This window comes from Psilocybe cubensis, chromosome 4 (assembly GCF_017499595.1).
Source record: "Psilocybe cubensis strain MGC-MH-2018 chromosome 4, whole genome shotgun sequence".
Lineage (NCBI taxonomy): Eukaryota > Fungi > Basidiomycota > Agaricomycetes > Agaricales > Agrocybaceae > Psilocybe > Psilocybe cubensis.
This window is the reverse complement of record NC_063002.1, coordinates 3232935-3257665: the sequence shown is the minus strand read 5'-3', so window position 1 is coordinate 3257665 and position 24731 is coordinate 3232935. Positions and strand designations below refer to the sequence as shown.

Here is a 24731-nt window from a genome sequence, read left to right as displayed (position 1 = left end):
GAGTAAATGGTCATGTTTAGATTCATTTGACCAACTCAAGCTAACCTATTATTGTTTTCCTTGAAGGACCTGGCGGCAGCGAATGTCATACCAGCACTCCCCACTTCCGTTCATGAGCTTTGGAACACAGGTCGTGAATTTATCGAAGGTAAAACGGCCACAGTAAACGGATATCCGGTTCGTACTGAGTGGCTGTTTACATGCGATACATCCGGGAAAGAAATCTCTAGCGAAATTTGGCCCTTGTATTCTGCATAAGTTGACCTGAGTAAAAGCTACTCCAAATTTTAGTTAGACTGATATTGAAATATACAATCTGGTTTGTCTTGCTTCTTCAGTGATGGCTAGGTTCCAAATCATAAAGCGAATGTCAAAGGTTTGTTGCATGTATTCGTATTTAAATTTGAGTGGGGATCCGTAATGTACGGAACAAATGGCACACATTTTTGCCATTGTAATTGGGGATACCTGACAGTTTGTCGTGAAGGGTCCGCATGCCAATGAAAAAGAGTTCTCTATTTCATCTACGTATAATCGGTAACCTTTCCAGTTGAAAAATTATTTATGTAATGGGTAATGAAAAACGCACTTGATATATATTATATACACATTTTTATCTTTCAAAGTATTCATCAATTCTGTCCTGGACTTCCAACTCGTCATCGTAGCGATCCACCACCGCACTAAACAGATCACACCACTCTTTCATATACCAACGCGCAGCATACACCCTCGTATAATCCCAATACTCCGGGAACCACCCCGCCCTCTCCCAATCGATAACCACAATCTTCCCTTTCCCTTTCCCCTTCCCCTTCCCGTCCACCCATATAAGATTATGCGGCCCAAAATCACCATGCGAAAAGACACTCCGGTACTTCTTACCAGCGACTTTGGCTAGCGGCTCTTGGAGGGCGGGATACCTCTCATGCAACTCGCGGAGGATGGGGTGGTTGAGATGCCGATGAAATTCATCGTGGTTTTCGAATGGCCCCCATACACCCTGTCCAACACGGGAGTCAATCAGACCTGACCCGTCGACAGCTTGTACGCGCTCTGAATCCGAGCCTGCCGCGGGTGTGAGCGAGCGCAGTTGATCAAAGCAGTCTTTGATCTGCAGCATACAGCTCCGCTGTTCATCTGGTGAGAGAAGGTACCATACATCCTCAAGAATCGGGCCTTTTATCCGCTCTTGGACAATATACACGTTTTCCTTGATACTGAACACGTCGAGGACGCGCGGGACGGGGATCGTTGTTGTCCGCGCGATAAATTCCATCGTGAGCGCTTCTTGCACGCGCACGTGCGGTCCGCACTTGATGAATTTCTTGCTGTTGTTGTTGATTTTGTTGGTGATAAAGTTTATAATGCGCCAGGTGGGCAGAGACCAGCTGAGGCGCTGACCAAGCTCGAATCTGAAAAGCTTGAAACCTGTAAGCTCGCGAACGGGGAACCAAGGCACCTGGAAATTGAGTGAGCCTCTTGAGAAGGCTATTAATTGATGTTTTTCTTGAACGTAAGTAGTATACACACAACTTAGAATCATTGGAATCTCCTGGTTTTGTAGCCATAAGGGAAGACCGAGGAGACAGTGAAAGTGCAAGATGAAAATGTTCAAGAAGGTATAAATAGGGTGACAACCAACTGCGTGCAGCGTGATCTTGATCACAGGTCACGTCACTTGCGCTGGACATAGCCGAAGCAGACTCCGACCCGAAAAACTGCTTTTATGGTTTCAAATATAAAATCAGCAAAGCTAAAAACACTATATATTGTTCATGCCTTATATATCACGTTTAAAATTACTTCTCTGAGATACTTGTTTTAAGTATATGGCAATGGTTCTGCCGAAAAATTTGAGATAACTAATCATCCGGCGATCAATCGGCAGAATGCTTTGAGCGGAGATTAAATTCAAGTAATGGACACACAGTTCTCATTTAAAATGCTATTTCACTTCCGACACAGCACCAAAGACACCCCATGGACATCAACCGGATGCCTATCTCATCTTTATTCCCGTATAAGTGGAATTTATCTTGGAGATGCTGGGATATTCGATTATCATCATAATCTTACTTCATTGAAGGCGAAACATAACTTCAGTCCGATATAACAGATATGAATGGTATGGAAAGATTGAAGGTCGAAGTGATGTAATTAGGCGCCCGTGCCAGCCGCGTTTGAATCATTTTCTTTTGGATGAAACGCCGTCGGCGTGGCGATCAAATCTTGTGTGACTCGTCCACTAGCATTTCTACTAAATATTATTAGCTCACGACCACACAGTAGTATCAATTTCACGTTCATAAAATTATTCAACGCATATTCAAGATATCCAAGTGTGAAGTGTGCACAGTTGTAGCACAGTTGTTTTCTAACTTCTAACACTTGTTAGGGTTGGATGGCGCCCCAATTGACTTGCCAACATTCTCACTCTTACTCAGCACCAAGTCCAAGTCCAACTCCAACTCCAAGTGCATGCCATGTATATGCCCAGAAATTACTATTCTCACACTCCTTGTTCTTTGTTCTACAAGTAGATCAAGCGATCGTCCCTCCTCATCCAGCCTCGTATATCGAGAAGAGGCTTTATTACGATGTTATAAAGGGAACAATGAGCTCAAAGGGCTCAAAGGGATAAAAGGGTTCAAAGGGTTCAAAGGATAAAAGGGTGATAAAAGGGATCAAAGGGATAAAAGGGACTTTTATCTATTCACATCGATCTCTATTCAGATCCCGCTGATCCCTTTGAGTCTGTTCCCTTTATAATAATAAACAAATCGTCCTCCTCTCGATACGAGGAACTTGCTCCTCATCCAATTTTAACATTCAGCTTCAGCAGTCCTAGCCAGCATGCCCAACGCGGCAAACCTCCCACTCGCCACACGCTCACATTTACACCCACGCACACGCTCACGCCGCTCACAACGCTCACAATACTCATACTTGCCCTCACCTATGCTCATACTCGTCGCATACTCGTACTCAGAGTCAAAGTCGGAGTCGGAGTCGGACTCTTCTCCACCCAAGCCCGAGCCCTCACGCGCAGGTAACCTCAAAAACCTTCTCCAAAGCATACCTCGCTACATCCAACACCCCTTCTTCTTCCAACTCACCGCCGCCCTCCTCTTTCAGTTTCCCCTCCCCCTACCCTTCCCCCTTTCCACCCTCATCACCCTTATCTCCCTCTGCTACCTCACAACCGTACCCATGCTCATACTTGCCAAATACATCGATCGGCTCAGCGAATACCTCGCGCTGAGGGGTATCCCGGCGGGCAAGGAAAGGGACGCCGCGCGAGCGCAGCATCGCCGTGCGCTGGCGGCGCTTCATAGCGATATGGAGCGGAGGATTTATGAGTGGCCCCGTCGGATGTTTTCGAGGGGTCCGGCAATGCAGGACTCCCGCGCTGATTCGTCTCCTCCTCCTCCTCCTCCTTCTCTTCCACGGTTGGTGTATAATGATGATGATGCGAGTTATGTCAGTGCTAGTGCTGCGACACCCCACTATGCGGATGTAGCGCGTCGTAAACGAATCATGGGCCTTATTCGGGCTGATTGAAGAAATCCTTTGACAAATCCTGGTTTTGGTCCCTGGATCCCTACCGTCGTGGTCAAATCGAATCGAATCAAATCACACTGCACTGCACTGCACTGTAAATTATGTATTAGTATGAAAGCACAAATAGTTACCTGTACTACCTCAACACCCCTTTCTCTCGTATTATAGAAACAAACCGCTTACAAACTGTCACGGTATATCTGAATCTGTACTTCAAGTCGATCTCAGTTACTGACTATCATAATTCAATCAATGAAGTTCGTATACTACTACTCCAATCTGATCATGATCCCTTTCTTTCCTTTATAAAAAGACTCGGAATTGCATACAAACCGTAAATCTAAATTTTAAATATTACCTTGATCAGCTAATTACAACTCCCTCAACGAAGGTCTCATTCCCGCTGGCTGGTGTTTGTTTTTTGAATAAGTAAAGTAATATTAACAGTGCTGATTAATCGCGTCAATTACATTAGTAGCCACTGAGCACTGAAAGCTTTCTGTATTATTGATACCAATGCTCCCGTTGGATACAGAGTAGTATAATGGTAAGGAAAGACTGAAATTTGAAAGATTGCTGGCCAACTACTGTGATTAGGCGCCCGGTAGCACGATGTCCTGGCACTTGCCTTACACATCACCACTGCAAGTCCGAGTGCATGGCGTGCGCAGACGAAGCTATCCACTTTTTCAAGTACAGATACAGGTACTATGAGCCAGAGAGCGGACAAGCTGCAAATTACAAGCCAGACCTCATGCACAAGGTTGGTGCGTTCATATATTTACCACGCCATTTTCCCGACGCGTCCTGCCCACGCACGCCCACAACATGCCCCTCCTCGTCCGCCAGACACGCGCGCGGTTCCGGTGAGGAGGTGCCTGAGATTCTGAATCACATTGCATCCTGCACACTGCACTGCATATACATAAACCCTAAGTATAAATAGACACCACAGTATATGTTATTACTCCAAGTTTAACTGCGCATAACATGCATCTGCGTGTATGTGCGTGCAAGTGAATACTTCATTAATTAATTAATTCATTGACACCTTGAATTTCTTGATCTCGATCGATTTCATTTCATCTTTCATCTCGCCTCGGAATATGAAGATGGAGAAATGAAAGGTCCAAATGACCTTTACGTTTAGTTTAATCAATGATGGGGTGATGGGGTATTAATGTGATATCTTCGAGTTCGACTCCGAGTTCGAGTCGAATTCGAATATCGATTTTTTCGTTTCGCTCAGAAGCACTCTACAGAAGAAAAAAAGAGGGAGAGAAGAAAAGACAATCAGACCAAAAATCCAAAACCAAAAATAAAGGGGGAGACACTCACTCCGATGCACAATCGCCGGCCCACTCTCATCATACTCCTGCTTCGAACACCACAAATTCTGGAACGTGCTCAGCGAAGCCAAAATAGACCCTCCAATCCACACCGAATACTTTCTCTCAGGCGGTGCTACAATCTTCACTTTCACACTCGACGGCGAGAGCGCCGTGAGCTCTTTCTGCATGCGGTCCGCGATGCCCGGGAACATCGTCGTTCCGCCTGAGAGCACGATGTTGCCGTAGAGGTCCCGTCGGATGTCGAGGTCGCATTTGAAGATCGAGTTGTAGCTGGTTTTAAAAGGAAGAAGGAGGGTTAGCGGTGGATGGGTGTATGTATGGAGGAGGGGAGGGGAGCACGTACGTTGTTTCGTGGATACCAGCAGCTTCGAGACCGAGGAACGCAGGCTGGAACAGCGCCTCAGGCGCCCGGAATCTGTAGTTATGGGCAATCAGCTCTCCCACCCCCGACAAAACAAAGTATCCCAACAAAATAAAACCAAACCAAATGAAAAAAAAAACGAATACACACCGCTCATTCCCAACTGTAATAACCTGTCCATCTGGCAACTCGTAGCTCTTCTCCAACGCCGACGACTGCGCGGCAGTCTGGAGCTCCTGCTCAAAATCAAGGGCAACATAACAAAGCTTCTCCTTGATATCACGGACGATTTCCCTCTCCGCCGTCGTCGTGAACGGGTACCCCCTCTCCATCAGATTCTTCACCAAATACTCCGTCAGATCTCTCCCAGCTAGGTCCAACCGGAGAATGGCGTGCGGGAGCGCAAAGCCCTCGTATATCGGCACAGTATGCGACACGCCGTCCCCGGAATCGAGTACGATTCCCGTTGTGCGTCCGGATGCGTAGAGGGAGAGTACGGCTTGGATGGCGACGTAGAACGCGGGCGCGTTGAACGTCTCGAACATGATCTGCGTCATCTTCTCCCTGTTCGCCTTCGGGTTCAGCGGTGCCTCGGTGAGGAGCACGGGGTGCTCTTCAGGTGCGACGCGCAGCTCGTTGTAGAATGTGTGGTGCCATATCTTCTCCATGTCGTCCCAGTTCGTCACGACCCCGTGCTCGATGGGATACTTGAGCGTGAGGATACCGCGTTTGGACTGTGCTTCGTCGCTGGGTGAGGTGCAGTGCTGTTAGACTTTGGGCAGAGATCCAGGAAGGGCTTGAGAGTGCGTGAATGCGTGCGTACCCGACGTAGGAGTCCTTTTGGCCCATGCCAACCATCACACCCTGATGACGGGGCCGACCGACAATCGACCTACAGATACAAACCCATTCCAGTCAGCAGCTGGCCGCAACACAACACCAGAAACGGAACGCGGGACGTACGGGAACACAGCGCGCGGGGCATCGTCGCCTGCCACCACATAGGAGAGACACAATCCAACCCATCCCCGTCAACAACCATATCCCAACAAACGACGCGTCACAAACGCGTAAAACAGCATAGACGTACCGGCAACTAACAACAAAAAACCACGACCAGGAGCATCAGCATACAACAAACCAAAACCAAAGCCGCAGAGAAAAAGCACGACGTACATCCAGCTTTACACATCCCCGATCCATTATCAATGACCTATTCAAACCATCCAAGGTATCAGATTATCAGTATCAGGTACCACGTCAGAGTGACCCGAACAACAAAAAAAGAAAACCAAGGGGGAGATTTAAGTAAAAGCGAGAAGACATACAAGCGCAGCGACTTCTTCCTCCATGGCTTCGCGTTCAAGGTAAGTTCAGTTAATAAGAATGCGAGTATAAGAGCGAGTGTAAGAGAGCGCAAGCGAGAGTACAACCTGCCCGCCGAAAAAAAAGTTCGAGAGTAAAAAAAAAAAAGAAAACACAGGGGTTGCGTGCGTTGCGTGCGTCGACAGGGGTCGTCAACCGTCAGCGTCGGTGTCACATCACATCACAACAGGGGTAAATTAAAGTCTGGGTACATGTACATAAGTAAATAAAAATTAGAAAATCGTGGAGTCAAACACTAAAAACGCGCTCTAATCCTCGCAAATTGCAGTGTTACCACACTCCACCCCACTGCAATATTTTTTTTGAAAAAAAGAAGAAAAAAAAGAGAGAAAATGGGCGTAACAACATCAACCCGACCAACATGTGTAAACAAACAAACAAACAAAAAATTAATAAACGCTTAAACGGTTATTCAAAACTTCAATGTAACCAAGTACGTGACGCTGACACGAATTTCCAGGTAATAATTTCCTTTCCCGGCCCTCTGCCCTGCTCAGGCTGCTCAGGCTGCTCCCGTTGCTTACTTCCGAATCCAAGTCGTCCAAGTCCAACCATGACTCAGGGGGCCTGGCACAGGCCTCCTGAGCCTTCTTCAATAAATTAATACCCTTTCCTCCAGAGTCCAACAGAAAACTATGTACAGCATTCATACGTACTCACTAAAAAGCTTAAAAGTCTCACATATTATTATATCACCCATGTATGCAGCGCAGCGCACGGGAGAGACACATGGACCCACAACTCCAAAAAAAAAAAAAAAAACAAAAAAAATTCCCGCATCCGAATCCGCTTCGCAAAATGACACATTGACAACATTGGACAAAAAAAAATCTTCCCAGGACGACCATTCAGGCAATAACCCACTCAAACCATTCACACCGCCAACTTGCCAACTTGCCAACTTAAGTACTTACCCATTCAGGGTTCAAGAGACGGAAACGGGTTACGGAAACTTCCAAAAAAAAAAACAGAGAAAAGAGAAAAGAGAAAAGAAAAGAGCGAGACCGAGACCGAGGATAAAACGAAACAAAAAAAAATTGTATAATTTCGAGCCGAAATAGGGATCCCACGACAACAACGAAACGAAACGAAATGAACGAAATGAATGAACGGAACCGAAACTACCAACGCGCTCGACAGCCCACCCGCCAAAATTTCTGTTTTTCTTTCTAAATTGTAAAAAAAAAGTCCAAAAACGCTCAAAACGCTTCTTTCGCAATGTCGGGTCCCAGTTTCCATTAATTAAATCTTTGCAAGATGTCATGATATCATCATCATCATCACCATCGTAATCACTTAGAAGCATTCTGTTAAAAAAAAAAAACAAAAAAAACACGATCAGAATTATGCTATTTGAAAACACGAGAAAGGGACACATACTGCGATGAACAATGCCAGGCCCACTCTCGTCGTACTCCTGCTTCGACACCCACATATTCTGGAACGTGCTCAGGGACGCCAAAATAGATCCACCAATCCACACAGAGTACTTCCTCTCGGGAGGAGCGACAATCTTGACCTTCATGCTCGATGGGGAGAGAGCAGTGAGCTCCTTTTGCATGCGGTCGCTGATTCCAGGGAACATGGTCGTTCCACCAGAAAGAACGATGTTGCCGTACAGGTCACGACGGATGTCCAGATCGCACTTGAAGATGGAGTTGTAGCTGAAAAAAAGGGATAAGAATGATGAATATGAATGTTTGATGAGCAACTTACGTAGTCTCGTGGATACCGACGGCTTCGAGGCCAACGAAGGCGGGTTGGAAAAGGGCTTCAGGGGCACGGAACCTAATCACCTTGTCAACCTAAAACTCTATATTTTTACGTAAAAAACTGTACCTCTCATTGCCAACAGTGATAACCTGTCCATCAGGCAGCTCGTAGCTCTTCTCGAGCGCCGAGGACTGGGCAGCAGTAAGCAGCTCTTGGTCAAAGTCGAGAGCAACGTAGCAAAGCTTCTCCTTGATGTCACGGACGATTTCCCTCTCGGCGGTCGTTGTGAATGGGTACCCACGCTCGGTCAAGTTCTTGATCAGATAATCTGTGATATCTCGTCCGGCCAGATCGAGACGGAGGATGGCGTGGGGGAGCGAGAAACCCTCGTAGATGGGAACGGTGTGGGTGACACCATCTCCGGAGTCAAGCACGATACCGGTCGTTCGTCCAGACGCGTACAGAGAAAGCACGGCCTGGATGGAAACGTAGAACGCGGGCGCGTTGAACGTCTCGAACATGATCTGTGTCATCTTCTCCCTGTTCGCCTTGGGGTTGAGGGGGGCCTCAGTGAGGAGGACGGGGTGCTCCTCAGGGGCGACACGCAGCTCGTTGTAGAAGGTGTGATGCCAGATCTTCTCCATGTCGTCCCAGTTGGTCACGATTCCGTGCTCGATGGGGTACTTGAGGGTAAGGATACCACGCTTGGACTGCGCCTCGTCACTATATCACAACGCATCGCCGAGCATCGCGCGTGAGCTGGGCGCTGCAAGAAAGCGAGGAAGAGGGGGAAACAAGGCGGCTTACCCGACATAGGAATCTTTCTGGCCCATGCCAACCATGACACCCTGGTGACGTGGACGACCGACGATGGAGCTACAGGGCGCAAACGCACACAAAAAACGCTCAAATCTCAGCATACACCCACTACATTTGGCAGAGAACACTCACGGGAAGACGGCGCGCGGGGCATCGTCACCTGCACACTGCGTCAGATCCTGCTGCAAGGAGACTACATACAAAAAACAAGGTATTTACCAGCGACTTGAGACGGGGCGAGCGCGAAATCAGTACACGGCGATGCGTGGAGACGTGGCAGAAAAACTCACAGCCAGCCTTGCACATTCCAGATCCATTATCTAGGACCTAATCCGCGAGCAGGCCGTCAACGACATCGCCCAGAGACAAAAGGGGGGTAGGGGCGTACCAAGGCAGCGATCTCATCATCCATGGCTGTAGAGTAGTGCGAAAAGAGCTAAAGAAAAAAGGGCTTGGGGGCTGAAAGGAGGCTGGTGGGAGAAGAGGTGAGAGGGGTGTGGGAGTTGTGATAGCCAACGAGAGGAGGGTGAGACAATTCTCAGGAACCCCCCCACCCATCGATCCCGCCCGTTTTATATCGATGACCGACGGCGCCATCACAATGACTAAGCACTTCCTATTGGCCCGTCCGCAGTCCTTGAATGATGCTCCTGCTGCGCACAAGTCTGCGTACTATTTAACCTGTTCACTGCGGCCTGCGAGACCAGTCATTTGTCTCTCTACGACCGCTCATCTAGCATAACATCGCCTCTTTTGCGCTCATGTGCCATTTTTTATTCTCTTGGACTCGGACTCGGACTCTGGAGTAATCGTGTCGTCGTCCTAGACGTCCACTGGTGATCATGGCTTTAGTGATTGGAGACACTAGCTCCATAGAACCCCCCATCTATGATCTCTTATCGATGTGCTCTTGACAATCAACATTCTCCAACCCTTCACCGCGTCACTACTACCACCTGGACCACTCCGAATCTGATGGTCCAAAAATACCAATCACATCACCTCACCCTCTAAAATAGAAAGAACCACAAGATTTGCGCGGTGATGAGCGCGATTGTTGTCAAGTACCGTATCGATTTACGAGTTCCGTGGATCGATGGTTTGTAGCATCGTTTCTTACGGTCACGTCTCACCTGGGCCAGATTACCAGTCATAGGTCAGCCGCTGGATGTTAGTTCCACATTTTCAACTCGGAGCCCAGAGAACCCGCTGCCTCGTGCCTTGAACGATGTGTCTTCGAGGAACAACCTCCGAGTGTCTAAAAACCCAAAAAGTATACGAGGTCTGGAAAGAATAAACTCATTACGCCTTGGCCCAACTGCTGATATTTTTCAATATGCATCACAAGGACATGTACATGCAGTGTAAGATTGACCAACAATATCCCGCCTATGCCGTTGACTGTCCCGGCGTAGTACTTAGGGAGGAACTTTACCTTTTTGGGAAAACGCAAATCACCGTCGTTTGGGTACCACACTCAAAAAAAATTAGGATCCAAAATAAATTACGCAGAAGACGGCACAGCTGTCGTAAGAAGAAACCCACTAACTAAATACAGGATCTACATAATGTTGTACTACGAACGACAATGATGTAGGTTGATTCTGTCTATATATGAGGAATAATGGATACCCAATCGATATCTCGGAACGCTCCAGCAGGGAGTGCCCTGAGAGAAGTGAAAGGCAGAACCAAAAGTGCAATACGAGCAGGCACGAAAACCGTACAAAGGAACCACAAGAAGCACGCATTTAGAAGACCACTCAAAAATCCAGGTAGACCGACAAAAAGAACACCACAAGTGCACTTCTCCGACACGTCCTTGAATAATTTCAGCAACAACCTATATATCCTCCACCCGAAGAACGTGCCGATCGTGATTGTCGCTGCTCTCCACGCCCACTTTTCGAACGTCGTTGGGAAAGAGGCAAACCACGCAAAGGCGTGGATACCTCCGAATATGAAACCTACTATCGCCGGGCACACGTATTGGCAAAATGTTCTCCATTTTTCGCTGGCGATCATAGGAGCGTAAAGGGCAGGAACATGGTCACCCTCCGCCGCGATCTCGGTTCTCTGGAACAGGAGAATGGGGACGGAAATTGCCAGACCCGCCATGATCAGAAGTAAGGCTACACCGAGCGTAAACATAGGTATAATCAACGGTGACAGAAGGAGAACCAGACAGATTATTGCTGTCCTTTGGAAAACTCCCAGACTTGACCAAAGTCTGCAAAGCTTAACCCTGGCACCTTCCTCAAACCAATCAAGTGCATCGGTCATGCTCGGAGTTGGCCTGGTTTCATGGATTGACAAAGGGCTTATCCAATGATATTCTTGAGTGAGTTCCACAACAACAGGGTGTCTGACGCCGAGGGGCTTGTCCCACCAAAGTACATACAGTGCCAAAGTAAGTGGTGCATAGGCAAGGGTGGCAATCTCCAACTGTGTAAGCGTCAACCTCTGCAGTTTCCTAACGATGCATTGCACGACGAACCACGAAATTTGAACAATAACGACACCTTTTGAGAAGAAGTCTCCTTTGCTTTTGTCTGTGAGGTCGGTTTCTGCGACAGGTGGCCACTGTCTGATCCTATTTTTCTTCTTCAGCTCGATCATTTTTTGCAAGTCGAGTGTCTTGACGGAGTTATCATGCTGGTCGTGTATTGCAAAGCCTCCCATTAACAGAAAATATGAGTGAACTATGGTCCACTCTTCTGTAAAGGGGTTTGAAAGTGATTAATATCTTGCGATAACGACAATGAAATACGACATACTGCGACTGTCAACCTTGAACTCTCCATCAAAAAGGCCCTTCACCCAGAAGATGAAGGAGTGCCAAAGATGGAGGAAAAATCGTCCGACTAAGACCAATCAGCGTTAACATACTTGAATATGTGCCTCAGTGCGCAACTTGTACGTACTGCGTTTATACCAAGGCAGATTATCCGACGAATTGTCCAAGTCACCCAAATCCCTCTGAATCTCCCGTGCCGCAAGATACTGACGGGCCGCCCAAGTAATGATCATTTCGGGGGCGATGAGTACCATGAACATTATTCCCAGTCGCGTAAATAGTATTCTGAGGAGTCCATGTTTAGGACCCGGTATGTTGGGGTGTACAGCGACCCATGTGCAAGCAATGATGGTGGCTAGGCAGGTGCGGACGATCGTCCAAATCGTTCTGTGCGGTGTCGAGTCGTCGCCAAGCTCGGCGCGCGAGTCCATAACGAAGCCAAATGAAGTGGGAGCGAAGAAGGGGGCCTAGATACAAGAAGTAGCAAATTAGGGCAAAGACAGAAAGTGGCAGCGAGATATACAAACTGGCAAGGACGTCAATTTTAACAGGTGAGTCGTCCAAGGTCTATGGCATCAGCTTGCGACCATGAGGCCAAAAAAATGAAACGCCTTGAAGAGGCCGCGCTCTCTGGAAGAGCATATAAAAAACCGACATATGAGCAGCACGCTCACAGTTCTGAAGGCAGGCCAAGTCTCAACGCGTGACTTCGATAAGCGCCCGTTATTCCGTCTCGCATTTCACACTCCTATTAAGGAACGCCCATCGAATCAACTTATGAAGTCCTCATTTCTTTCGTAGTAAAAACGAGGGTGCCACACTTTTTGACTGTTTCTGGTGAGGATAGATGTTTCCTGGGATCTGTAGGAAGTAATTATATCACTATATGCGACAAATTTCGTTTGCGGGCCCTGTGCTAACGGTTTACACGCGTGTTCACGTACTTGAGATCGATGTCGAGCTCCTATGAATTCCTCACATGATTCATTACGGAAGGAAAAGGAGAATGAAGCTGTCCGGCGGCGTTCTTCGTGTGCAAAACCTTCAGCCGTATTAATTAAAAGGAGGAGAATATGGAAGTTTGAATGCATCATGGCGAGGATGAGAAGAGCTTTGTCACGGCTATGGGAACCTCACGACGCGTTTTATCCTTCAGTTCAACACTGAATGCATCAGCTATCCTCACACAGACTCAATAATGAATGCATCTTTTACTTGTCGATTTAGACTCCTGATAGGTAGCGTCCGATAATAATATATAAACACCTCGGTATCCGCGTCGGTGACGAGCTCGCTTCTCCGGATTCCGAATAGCGGTACTTCAAAATTGCAACGTTTTCAACAATCATGTCCTCAGCCTCATGGTGGCGCCGCAGATTCCAACTCAGAAATATCTGACAACTCACCACAGTTGCAATGCAAACTTGAAAGCCAGTGATGTTTGATTGTTCTCTGTGCCCTTGATGGCTCTCTGTTGGCTTCGCGAATCGAGAAATACCATCTCCCAAGGTAGGAGGATAGCCATATGTAAACTGTTTTCATTTTAAAACGAGCCTGAGTGTGATGCCTTCGGAACCCACACATACGCCATCTAAATATGTCTGCTTCCCCACATTGACAGTCCTCAGATCTGATGCCGTGCTATTTTAAACGCATTCTGTAAAACATGGCAGAAAGCGTAGCCATGAACATACCGCGCGGCAAAGGCTAGTGAAAATCACGCTCACTTGTGTGCACGATTTCTTCCCCAAATTCCTCCCACTGCCGTTTGGTGACCCACATCCGTCTGAACGTACTCAAAGACGCAAGAATGGAACCGCCAATCCACACGTTGAATTTGCGTTCTGGAATATCAACAATTTTAACCTCCACTCCTGAACCGGGCGTCAGATTATCCAGCTCTTTCTGTAGACGCCGGACAAATCCGTAGAACTTCGTTGATCCTCCGGAGAGTATTATGTTCCGGTACAAGACACGTCGGAGATCAATGTCGCATTTGGCAATTGACGCCCAGCTTTTTGAGTAAAACAAAATTTGGCGTCATTGCTTCATTGCTTGAACGAGGCTATGGACAAATATGGGAAAAGAACTTACACCATCTCATGGAGGCCAGGACCCTCTTCTCCGACCAATGTCGGTTGGAACAAGGCCTCAGGCGCTCTAAACCTGAAAGGCGTCATTACAGGCTCACAACAGCCCACTGTCAACCTACATTTCATTCCCAAGGACGATTGACAGCCCATCCGGAAGCTCGTACGTCTTCTCAGTAATACCTTCGCCCTTCTCTCTGAGATTGGTCATCTCCTTATCGTAGTCCAGTGCAACATATCCTCGCAACTCCTTCACCTCTCTTACTACCTCTCTTGTCGCCCCTTCCCCGGCACTCAATGCATACCCCTTCTCCCTAAACAACCTACCCAAGAAGTCTGTAATATCCCTCCCGCCAAAATCCCACCTCCTCATCGCTCCCGGAACCGCAACGGGGGAATAACCTTCGTATATCGGCACCGCATGTGCCACCCCATCGCCTACATCGAGCATCAGTCCCGACGCCCGCCCGGAAGCGTACAGCGCCAGCTGCGGCGCGCAGCGCATATGCATCGCAGGCGCATGCAGGCGTTCGAAAAGCACCTCCGCTGCCCTGGCGCGCTGTGTGCGCGGATTAAGCGGGGGCTCAGACAGTAAGACGGGGCGAGGGTCGGCGTCCATGTCAACACGCAGCTGTTCTGAGAAGAGGTGCGACCACATCGCTTCCATCCCTTCCCAGTCTTTGACGACCCCGTGCTCGATGGGGTATCTGAGGTTTAGGATACCACGTCGGGTTTGGGCATCGATTCTTAAAGATTTGGATAGATTTTTGTGAATGGTTTCAACAGTGAGGAACGAGCGTGGGGTGGATGGGGAGAGACAGAAACCACATACCCGATGTATCTGTCTTTGGGGCTTCCGGAACCAAGCAGCGTCGGTGGGCCCGCGAGAGAGTATCGTGGATACCCAATAATGTTTCTATAACATGTATAAATTCAGTAATTTATTAACCTAACACTAATAATAGTGCCAAAAGGGAACACGTACGGAATGCTAGCATGTGGTGCATCGTTTCCTGATTGCAAGTCAAGGTAATGACTGTTATCAATAATGCTGCAGACATACCGGCGACTACAATTTGTCAACAAAACGTATATAGCTGGTAAATCATTAATTGGAAAAAGCCCTAAATTATTTGGAACTTACACCCCGCCCTGCAAGTACCCGATCCGTTGTCAATAATCTGACAGTGAATGCGCGCATATGAGGATCCTAGATAAAATAATCTTAGGTTAAATTATACTCACCACGGCTGGTGTGTCTTCAGAGTAATCCATCTCCAGACGTTGTAATGTTAGACGACCTCGGGAGGAACTATAAACGAGTCAAAGTTGTTAAGTTCTTTATGAAGCATGGAGGCAAGCATAGCCTCAAAATTTGAATGTCCTACTAAAGAAAATGATGATGCCAATGACAAATGTGCAGAGCATCGATTTCACGGCAATCTGCCAATCTGTCAGACCAAGGTATGCACGGGGATCCAAATTAGCTATGCAGTGACCAATGACCAGAGCGCAGCTTGAGACTGATGATAATCCTTTGCTATCCATGCCATCTTCAGACGTCAATACCTGCTGATCAGAAGCATTCTAACAGAAATCAGGGATGTTGGAAACTTGACGCTTTATCATTCAACACCTGCTGATGTAAACACTCACTGCGATGGATGATTCTAGCGCCATGCTCGTCGTACTCCCTTCTTGAAATGCATACACTCTTGAATGTACTCAATGTCGCTAGAATCGACCCTCCAATCCAGACGGAATATTTTCGCTTGGGAGGAGCAATGACATTGACTTTGCTGCCTTTCGGGGCCAGCTCCGCCAGCTCCTTGCTGAGACGTTCAGCTATTCCCGGGAAAAGGGTCGTTCCACCAGATAGAACAACGTTCGAGTAGAGGTCCAAACGCATATCGACGTCGCATTTTGATATGGAAATGTCTCTGACAACAGCATAAGAAATAATTCATGGTTTGTAACTCATACATACAACATTTTGTGAACAGCGGGCCACTCATAGCCCAGTAAAGACGGTCGAAAGAGTACTTCAGGAGCACGAAACCTGGGACGTCAAATTGATATTATCCAACTAAGCAAAGAAAAATGCGAAAGTATTACCTCTGACTGTTAATATCGATAGTATGCCCATCTGGAAGTTCATATCGTATGTCACTGCCAGAAGATTCATTAGCAAGTTGCATCTCCTTTTCAAAATCCAAGGCAACGTAGCAGAATTTCTCCTTGATGTCACGCACAATATCCCGTTCAGCAGTTGTCGCGAACACATACCCGCTCTCTGTCAAAATCGTAGCCAGATATTGTGTAATGTCAATTCCAGCAATATCAAGACGGCGGCTTGCATAAGGCAAAGAAAAACATTCGTAGACAGGCACCATATGCGAAACACTATCTCCAGAGTCGAGAACGATGCCTGTTCTCCGACCAGAAGCCAAAAGCGACAACACGGCCTGGACAGACACATTGAACGCGGGGACGTGGAACGTCTCGAACATTATTTGCATCATCTTCTCGCGGTTGGTTTTTGGATTGTGGATGACCTCTGTCAGAAGCACAGGGTGCTCCTCGGGGACCACGCAAAGTTCGTTGTAGAAAGCATGATGCCAGAGTTTCTCCATGTTGGCCCAATTGGTAACCATTCCGAATTCGACAGGGTTTTGCAAGGTCAGCATACCACGTTTCGCCTGCGCTTGTTCGCTTTAAGCAGAAATGGTTCAGTTTAGTTTGACGTTTCTTATATGCATCGAATTATTGATACCCAACGTATGTGTCCTCGATAGTCATTCCAGCCAAGACACCTGGAAACCGTGGTCGACCAACAACCGAACTACAGACGAGAATGAACTTTTTAAATACTCGTTAAATGTCAGCCCTGTATACACACGGGAAAACAGCACGAGGTGCATCGTCACCAGCGACCGCAGAACATAGATGTCAACGATGAAACACCACTCTTTTCAACAATGAAAAAAACTTACGTCCCGCTTTGCTCATACCGGTCCCATTGTCCATAACCTGTGTCTATAAATGATTTTTTGTACAATCGAGCATCGACGTGCTCACCACAGCTGCTGTACCATCGTCCATCTGAATGCCCTCTGCAATTTATCACCAACCTTGGAAGTTTTTATTCAATTAATGCAAAGGGTAGTATGGCGAAGAAGAGATTGATCTTTTGTGACGGAATAATCGGCATTGTCTGAAGCCTCGAGGCATTTATGTGCTATAAAACCAGCTCCTCCCAAAGAGTCGCCGAGTGACTGTGGGAGGTGCACAGTCTAGAAGATGCCAGCTGCCAGACGTTGTCCATTCTCGTCAAACTTGTGTCAAACTGCTATTCGGAACTCGCCCATTGGGCCAAGGGTATTTTTTATAGATAAGCGGTCGACTGAGAGGCAGCAACCAAGATATAGGAGATCAAGTTGGCATGTGAGTCCTTAACATGATGGTGGTGAGGGAGGTAGGGGTCGGCGGCGGCGCCCACTGTAACAAATTACCAGTGACCGTGACCAAAGTGTGACCAAGATTCTCTCGCTTCGAAGTTCGAGGCTTTCCAGACGTCGTAAAACAAATTAAAAAGGTGGCCGACGTCCCGACAATCTATATCTTTATTTAACTTGGTAAATCCTGCCAGCGATCGCCGATGGCGATATAGTATAAAGATATTAAAGCGGAGTCAAAAATTTCGGATACGGGGAATCGAACCCCGAGCTGCCGCGATCTGGTATGAGAGGCGGCAATGTTAGCCGTTACACCATATCCGATTGTTCAATGTCTTACCTTGGGCAATTCGATTAACGCAAAACGCCAAAACAGCCCAAAGGCAGACCTTGAACCAACTAGCTGATAAAACATTTGGTTCCTTCTTTTATAATATCAATCAGTGATACTGATAGTATTGCTGTCAGCTAAAACAGCAGATGTAGAAAATAATAAACTATTGCTGTGCTTGGGGATTGGAGGAACAAGTGTGAAAGGGGTTGGGTACTGCTGTGCTATTGGAGCCATCGACTTTGCCCATCGCATTGGGAAACGCAGACCATTCAAGGAAGACGCCCTCTTGCTCGTGTGGTCTCCCCTGTAGCGCACCTGTGTCCACAGAAGCTCGAAAGGTATATTGACCGCCCTCTAGGCTGGGTGCAGGGCTTCTAAGACCGGTTTGAATATCCTCTTGGTGTTCCAGTGGGACAATTGTGATAGGACCTTCTGTTTCCGCTTCATCGTCTTCATTGTCACCTGCATGTATCTTCTGCTATAGTTTTTTCAGAGCGTGGTTACGGTAAAAAAATTGTTTTCTTTCTGAATCATTTACCTGATGTTCTTTGACTTCTTGATCAGTTGGATTTGTAATCTTTGTGGGAGTAGAGCGGCGCCTTGCAGATCGAAGATTATTTATCCTGGCTATAGTAGCTTTTCGCTTTCGTGGCATGGTGAATTGCAATTAACCAAAGTCAACAAAGCACTCGGAAATGTGAAAATTGCCACCACGTGAGGCAAATAGCTAGTACGTAAAAAACAGAAAGTAAAGTGACGTATATACTCATGGTTGACGAAGATGCTGCCATTCCCCAGGGAAAGTAGGTATCGGGTTATTTAATTATTAACACCAGCTCAAAGACATTCTAGTAAAAACATAAGTACTGTCAAGATCGCACAAATACCAAAGCAACCAACTCACTCCAATTAATCCAAACTCCTCATAATCCCTCTTCATAACCCACATCGTATCAAAGGTGCTCAACGATGCCAAGATAGATCCTCCTATCCACACGGTGTCCTTTCTCTCAGGACGAACACGGACATGGAATTTGTGAGGAAGCAGTAAATGAGGAGTTGTAGTGAGCTCCTTTGTTAGCCGGTCAGCGAAGCCCGGGAGGAGAGTCATTCCACCGCACAGGACGATGTTCCTACATAGCTGGCGACGCATTTGCAGATGCAGCTATATCGTCGTCCATCATTACGGCGCTTATGACGGTTAGAGAGACAAGCCGGCTGCTTCTCACAACTGCGGGAAAGGGCAATCCCCGGCGTTAGTTTAGAGCGGAGTCCAAAACCCATAGACTCTGAGAGGGCATCTCGTCGGCCGGCCAGATATGTCGGTTCTCCGAACCACGAACCGCGCGAAGGACGAACTTGTTTGCAGAACGTTGTAAAAACGAGAAGACTAAAAGTACACATCACATACAACATAAAAATACACTCCCCCTCCCTCACTCTATACCCCTCAAACAACATCCTCCCCCTCCCCTTCCCCGCCTTCCCACCCCCTTGCCTCCTCCATACGTACCCAACACCCACCCAACACACTCATCGTCATGTAACTCTTCATCCTTATCCGATCCCTTCCCTTCGGACCCTCACTGCCCGCAAGCCAATCAGCAGGTGGGCGCGATGCAGGCGGCTGTGCATCGTACGCGTGCGTGATGTTCGAAAATTGCTGGAGGAGTCGGATGAGGAAGAAGGACGTCTCGTGGTATGCGAACTGTATTCGTCGGAACGAGGGGATGCGGAAGATGTAGTTGTCAGAAATGATCGATGATGGAGAAAAGGGGATGGGAGGGAAAGAGGAAAAGAATATTAATACACACCTGCTGCCCAAGACATATCCTCGGCCCCGCATTGAACGGTAAAAAGATGAACGGGTTCGGCGTGACATACTTCTTCAATCTCTCATCCAAGAACCTATCAGGGTCAAACACGTCCGCTACAAACACACAAAACAGAAAACATATCAATAAAATTCACAATATAACACCCAGGAAAATTCGTAGAAAAAGAAAAACGCACCATCGGGCCCCCACAAATCCTTGCGCCTATGCATCAACAACACGCTATACGGTACTCTACACATGCCATCCATTTACAAGTCAGTTCACATTCTCAACATACCATTTCAAAAGAAAGAGTGAAACGCACTTGCTGCCTGCCGGGAGATAAAACGGTTTGTTTCCATACTTGCCCGGTAAGATGACAGGGTGCGCCGTAGACCTGATGTTAAACGGCCTGTTCAAGCAACAAGCCAAAAGGGACAAAGTCGTAATCGCAATTAGTGATGAATAACCCCATAAGTCAGAACCGTTTCCTTTTCCCGCACAAGCAAAAACAGTGTACGTACACAGCAGGATAAAGCCTCAAGGTCTCATTAATCACCGCGCGGAGATACCTCATCTCTTTAACTTGCTCGAATGTTGGCCGGCGCGTTGGACCGACTTTGTCAAGGATCTCTGCGCGCAGGCGGTGGAGCACAGTGGGGTGCTCGGCGAGCATGTAGACGGCGTAGGTGATGCTATTTGTTGTCTGTGTTGCGTGTTGTAAATATTGGACGGAAATGGACCAGTCGGAAAAAACACCCTTACAGTATCACGCCCGGCTAAAAGAATATTCAAAATCTCATCCCGAAGGACCGTCTCATCTGCACAAAATACATTCAATATACACACCAAGCTCAAAAAAGTTACGCTCACCTTCGGTGTAATTGATCAAATGGTCCAACAAACTTTCCCCATCCTTCACCTCTCTATCCGCCGTCAATGCAACCTTCTCCCCGTTCTCACCTACACCCTTCTCATCCCCCGCCGCAACAGCCGCACGCTTCCTCTCCACTGCCGCTCTCAAAATCGGCTCCACAAACCCATTTACAACTTCCATCTGCACGCTCACTTCATCCCTCCAAAATTCTGCGAGCGGCCAATTGACTCCACGACGCGAGCGCAGCGCGATGAGCCTCTGCGCCTCGTCGAACGCTTTGGAGAAGAGCGTCGCGGGGTGGGCTTGCTGGTGCGGAAGGGATGCACGGGCAGCCGATACCAAGCTTGCGTCTGCCATGGAGTGTGAACCAGACTCGGACTCGTAGCAGTAAAATGGATAAGGTAACCCTGCATCCAACGATCTCACGTCATTCCCAAACAGAAACTCTGTCGCGGCGTCCATCGTGAAGCGCGACGCAAGGTCCTGGATGTCGACTGGTGCACCTTGTCGCAAGCGCGTGCGGAGCTGGGAGAGGGCGTCCGAGGCGTGCCGGTCGAAGATGTCAAAGTGCGTGATGCGGTCTTTGCTGAAGAAGGGGCGGGTCATTGCGCGGTGGAATCTACAAGTGGGTTAGAAGAGTGAAGAAGGGGAAGAGGGTAAGAGCTCACTTCCACATTTCTCCTGTGAGTTACATGGATGAGTATAATGAATGTAGTGGAGAGAAATATGCGTACCGTCAGAGTTGAACACGCCCGTTCCCAACACCGACCGCATCTGGTCATTAAACAGAGGGCCTATCCGTACGTCAATATCTAAACCCTGAATTCCAGCACGCGATATTGACCTTTTTCAAAGTTCTCGAATTGTGTCGCGAGGATAGCTTTGATATACTCTGGCTCCGTCGTAAAGAACTGCGTATAAAATATCAAAATTGACCACATAACATTTAAAAACATGCTCACCCTATTTTCGAACAGCACCCGTAAATTCCACGTATGTCCATATTTCTCCGACCACTCGACAAACATATCGCCTTGGAACGCTCCGTTAGCACCCTCCTCAACGTTAGTTAACCAGCCCAAACGCACCAGGATATCCATTCCTGAAATTGTCCAGTGTCTTTGCCAGGAGCGTCACACCTCCCGGCCAGCGATCATACACCGCGGGAGGCAATACCGCACCATGCCTTGCCGCAGCACGGCGGTCGCGCACATCCCTGTACAGCACGCGCAGGAAGACGGCTGTTGGGAAGGCAAGCACGCATGAGAGGAGGAGCGCCCAGGTGGGTACAGCAACGCCGTGGTGTGTAAGAAGCTTGGCTGCGAGGATTGCACTAGCTGGGGGAAACAAGAGCGAGGGCAGGTTCTGTAGCAAGTACGCCGGACCTGGAGGTAGAGGCATAGTTCTCGTTTCTCAATTGTGGATGGGTGTTTAAATTGGGGGCTGGGAGTTGAGGTTGGCCGTTAAGAATCTAAGACTACTTTGCGTCGTTTTTAATACACCGCTTGCTATCCGGTTATTCGGCGACTCGAAGCGATCTCTGGGTCAACGCAGAGCTGTCAGATAAAGTGCAAATGTGGTCCGAGTGCTATTTCGGAGCGAACGAGAGGAAGATGCGGTGAAATGTGAAAACGTTAATCAGGAGCCCAGGAGACGTGAGATGTGATTCCTGATCTGCTTTTTATAAACGCTTCCTTCTCAGACCGCGGGCTATTTTGAGATTGAATGTGTCAGCAAGGGGGTACCGGTCTTCAAAAATCGGACACGACGTTGGTTTTTTTTTTTGAGGGCAATTTGCCCAACCTACCTACCTCTACCTTCTATATATAGTAATTTACATAAGCATTTTAATTCTCCGACTCAAAATTCATCAACCGATCTTTGCGCTACCTCGGCACATTATTGGCGTCAATTGATATCAAGTTAAAATGGCCCCCAAATCGATTGAATAAGGTCATCATAGCAAAATATTTTGCTTTGGGCAATGACTATCTGCTCCAAAATGTCAAATTTGTGACTAAAAAGTCACGATGTAACGATATCTAAATTTTTTTTTCGCGGCCTGGCGGCCAACCTACCTACCTAGCCGGTGTCCGGCATCTTAATTTCCGTACCCCCTTGTGTGTCAGCACAGAAAAAGTGACTGGACCCTCCCTTCAATGTACACAAGACCTGGAGGCGTCTTGGCACTCGTCATGTGGGGTACAATTGCCAATGAAAAATGCACAACTCACCAAGGCCCTCCTCCTAAATTCAATTTCGTGTTCACCAAATCACCACACCTCCGGACAACCCTTCGCAGATGTCATCAAGGTGGAGCGCATATACGAACCGGGCAGCGCGACTGCGAGCGGGAAGGCTTCGCTCATAAAGTTACTGAATGGAGATCCCTGAGCTGAGGACGGATCAACGCGTCGGAGCGCGTCCCAAGTCAGGGCGTGCAGATCCATCATGCCTAGCCGAACGTGTAAACCCCATTATCAACTGGTCATACACCAACGTCTGGGAGTTCCTACCTAGCCCAGCTGCCAGGCATGCCAGGCGCGACGGCCGCCGAGGTGAGGTGTTTGCATTGTATCTGACAATGATGCTCCCGTTCGCTCACAACGTTCTTTAGGAGCTCAAAACCTGATTACAGAACGTACTCAGATTCGTGAAAGCCACCAAAAGATTCGTAGAGACCTGTGGAGACACAGGTAGAAATCATATGTGAAGAGAAAAAATCGAGGAGCAGGTTGGAAGAAAAGAAGAAAAAAAGATGAAAACTGCTGACAAACAAAGCCAAACCAAAATGATTTAGTTCTTCGAACACTTCGGGCGATGACTGCTGTAAGTTGAACAAACAGCCATTGTTTACAGGGGATTATTCTATTCAGAAACCCCAGAAACCCCTAGAAACCCCTAGAAACCCCAGGGGTTTCTGAATAGTCCTCGAAGCAACATTCTAAACCCCTGCTTGAACATTTATGGGAGGTTTAAGGTCCGACCTAGCTTTGCTGGTCTGCCGTGTCGTGCCGTCGTTGTTGCCTTTGAATCAATAGTTGATCGTCTTCATGTAAATACATTCAATTGTTCAATTCCGGTACGCTAACGTCTCTAATGAAACCCATAGTGCCAATAAAACTCAACAAACCCATTCAGGAACCTTCGAGTCGTTTAATGGTTATTTATTCGAAGGGATATCATATTTGATGTTTATGAACACCGAGGTAGGGCATCCAGAGCACTATAAGATACAGGAAGTAGAGAGTATAGCAGTGGTGTTAGGTACAAGGAAATACATTATACATAGGTTTCTAGGCTTTTAAGTTGTTCACTTACTGCTTTTTTCATTTTCGAGCGAAGTTGCGCCTACGCACCCGAGTGGCCACTTGAAACGGCCCGCATGAGAATACAAGCTCCTACTTAATCCGCCGTAGCGGCATTCTGAACATTCATCACACCTTCATCACAACATTCATAACGATTTTATGAATTTTGAGGGTTTCTATGGGGTTTCTGGGGTTTCTGGGGTTTCTGAATAGATGAAGGTGTGATGAATGTTCAGAATGCCGCTTCGGCGGATTAAGTAGGAGCTTGTATTCTCATGCGGGCCGTTTCAAGTGGCCACTCGGGTGCGTAGGCGCAACTTCGCTCGAAAATAAAAAAAGCAGTAAAAGAACTACGTAAAAGCCTGAAACCTCTGTATAATGTATTTTCTTGTACCTAAAACCACTACTATACTCTCTAGTACTCTGGATGCCCTACCTCGGTGTTCATAAACATCAAATATGATATCCCTTTGAATAAATAACCATTGAACGACTCTAAAGCTCATTGAATGGGTTTGTTGAGTTTCATTGGCACTATTGCTTGCACTAGAGACGTTAGCGTACAGAAATTGAACAATTGAATATATTCACATGAAGACGATCAACTATTGACTCAAAGGCGACGACGACGGCACGACACGGCAGACCAGCAAAGCTAGGTCGGACCTTAAACCTCCCATGCATGTTCAAGCAGGGGTTTAGAATGTTACTTCGAGGACTATTCAGAAACCCCTGGGGTTTCTAGGGGTTTCTAGGGGTTTCTGGGGTTTCTGAATAGAATAATCCTGTTTTATGTAAGTTCAGCTGTAATTTCAACATACAGCCTACTTACACTCAAATAATTTCCATGTTTTA

At 47.5% G+C, this 24731-nt stretch overlaps 9 protein-coding genes and 1 non-coding gene across 10 annotated transcripts; 2 read left to right on the top strand and 8 right to left on the bottom strand.

The window, feature by feature from the left end:
- Window positions 1-613: 613 nt before the first annotated feature.
- Window positions 614-1571, bottom strand: JR316_0005251 (uncharacterized protein; the record flags this gene model as incomplete). Its single annotated transcript, XM_047891012.1, has 2 exons — window positions 614-1481; window positions 1534-1571. The coding sequence occupies 2 exons, from the start codon at window positions 1569-1571 to the stop codon at window positions 614-616; spliced, it is 906 nt and encodes a 301-aa protein (XP_047750773.1).
- A 1285-nt stretch (window positions 1572-2856) lies between these two features.
- On the top strand, window positions 2857-3564 carry JR316_0005250 (uncharacterized protein; the record flags this gene model as incomplete). The annotated part of the gene is made up of 1 exon (XM_047891011.1): window positions 2857-3564. One exon carries the CDS (start codon window positions 2857-2859, stop codon window positions 3562-3564), a length of 708 nt encoding a protein of 235 aa, XP_047750772.1.
- A 1151-nt stretch (window positions 3565-4715) lies between these two features.
- Window positions 4716-6629, bottom strand: JR316_0005249 (actin; the record flags this gene model as incomplete). The annotated part of the gene is made up of 9 exons (XM_047891010.1): window positions 4716-4820; window positions 4913-5186; window positions 5260-5331; window positions 5428-6024; window positions 6101-6169; window positions 6241-6268; window positions 6332-6373; window positions 6454-6490; window positions 6606-6629. The coding sequence occupies 9 exons, from the start codon at window positions 6627-6629 to the stop codon at window positions 4716-4718; spliced, it is 1248 nt and encodes a 415-aa protein (XP_047750771.1).
- A 1330-nt stretch (window positions 6630-7959) lies between these two features.
- JR316_0005248 (actin) lies at window positions 7960-9607 on the bottom strand (the record flags this gene model as incomplete). Its single annotated transcript, XM_047891009.1, has 7 exons — window positions 7960-7970; window positions 8044-8327; window positions 8380-8451; window positions 8503-9099; window positions 9184-9252; window positions 9328-9377; window positions 9584-9607. The coding sequence occupies 7 exons, from the start codon at window positions 9605-9607 to the stop codon at window positions 7960-7962; spliced, it is 1107 nt and encodes a 368-aa protein (XP_047750770.1).
- A 1196-nt stretch (window positions 9608-10803) lies between these two features.
- Window positions 10804-12423, bottom strand: JR316_0005247 (uncharacterized protein; the record flags this gene model as incomplete). Its single annotated transcript, XM_047891008.1, has 3 exons — window positions 10804-11912; window positions 11973-12009; window positions 12085-12423. The coding sequence occupies 3 exons, from the start codon at window positions 12421-12423 to the stop codon at window positions 10804-10806; spliced, it is 1485 nt and encodes a 494-aa protein (XP_047750769.1).
- Window positions 12424-13638: 1215 nt separating this feature from the next.
- Window positions 13639-17184, bottom strand: JR316_0005246 (Actin; the record flags this gene model as incomplete). Its single annotated transcript, XM_047891007.1, has 13 exons — window positions 13639-13649; window positions 13720-14006; window positions 14087-14158; window positions 14205-14998; window positions 15146-15151; window positions 15227-15292; window positions 15328-15394; window positions 15702-16022; window positions 16070-16141; window positions 16198-16794; window positions 16856-16895; window positions 17076-17112; window positions 17161-17184. The coding sequence occupies 13 exons, from the start codon at window positions 17182-17184 to the stop codon at window positions 13639-13641; spliced, it is 2394 nt and encodes a 797-aa protein (XP_047750768.1).
- Window positions 17185-17781: 597 nt separating this feature from the next.
- Window positions 17782-17861, bottom strand: JR316_0005245. Its single transcript has one exon. It is a non-coding gene; the product is annotated as a tRNA-Glu (tRNA).
- A 173-nt stretch (window positions 17862-18034) lies between these two features.
- JR316_0005244 (uncharacterized protein) lies at window positions 18035-18526 on the bottom strand (the record flags this gene model as incomplete). The annotated part of the gene is made up of 2 exons (XM_047891006.1): window positions 18035-18349; window positions 18410-18526. The coding sequence occupies 2 exons, from the start codon at window positions 18524-18526 to the stop codon at window positions 18035-18037; spliced, it is 432 nt and encodes a 143-aa protein (XP_047750767.1).
- Window positions 18527-19321: 795 nt separating this feature from the next.
- JR316_0005243 (Cytochrome P450 monooxygenase 75) lies at window positions 19322-21966 on the bottom strand (the record flags this gene model as incomplete). Its single annotated transcript, XM_047891005.1, has 12 exons — window positions 19322-19579; window positions 19686-19801; window positions 19885-19940; window positions 20014-20100; window positions 20213-20394; window positions 20454-20509; window positions 20562-21184; window positions 21234-21246; window positions 21300-21359; window positions 21410-21476; window positions 21528-21598; window positions 21654-21966. The coding sequence occupies 12 exons, from the start codon at window positions 21964-21966 to the stop codon at window positions 19322-19324; spliced, it is 1902 nt and encodes a 633-aa protein (XP_047750766.1).
- Window positions 21967-22945: 979 nt separating this feature from the next.
- On the top strand, window positions 22946-23265 carry JR316_0005242 (uncharacterized protein; the record flags this gene model as incomplete). The annotated part of the gene is made up of 2 exons (XM_047891004.1): window positions 22946-23123; window positions 23183-23265. The coding sequence occupies 2 exons, from the start codon at window positions 22946-22948 to the stop codon at window positions 23263-23265; spliced, it is 261 nt and encodes an 86-aa protein (XP_047750765.1).
- Between the last annotated feature and the right edge of the window lie 1466 nt (window positions 23266-24731).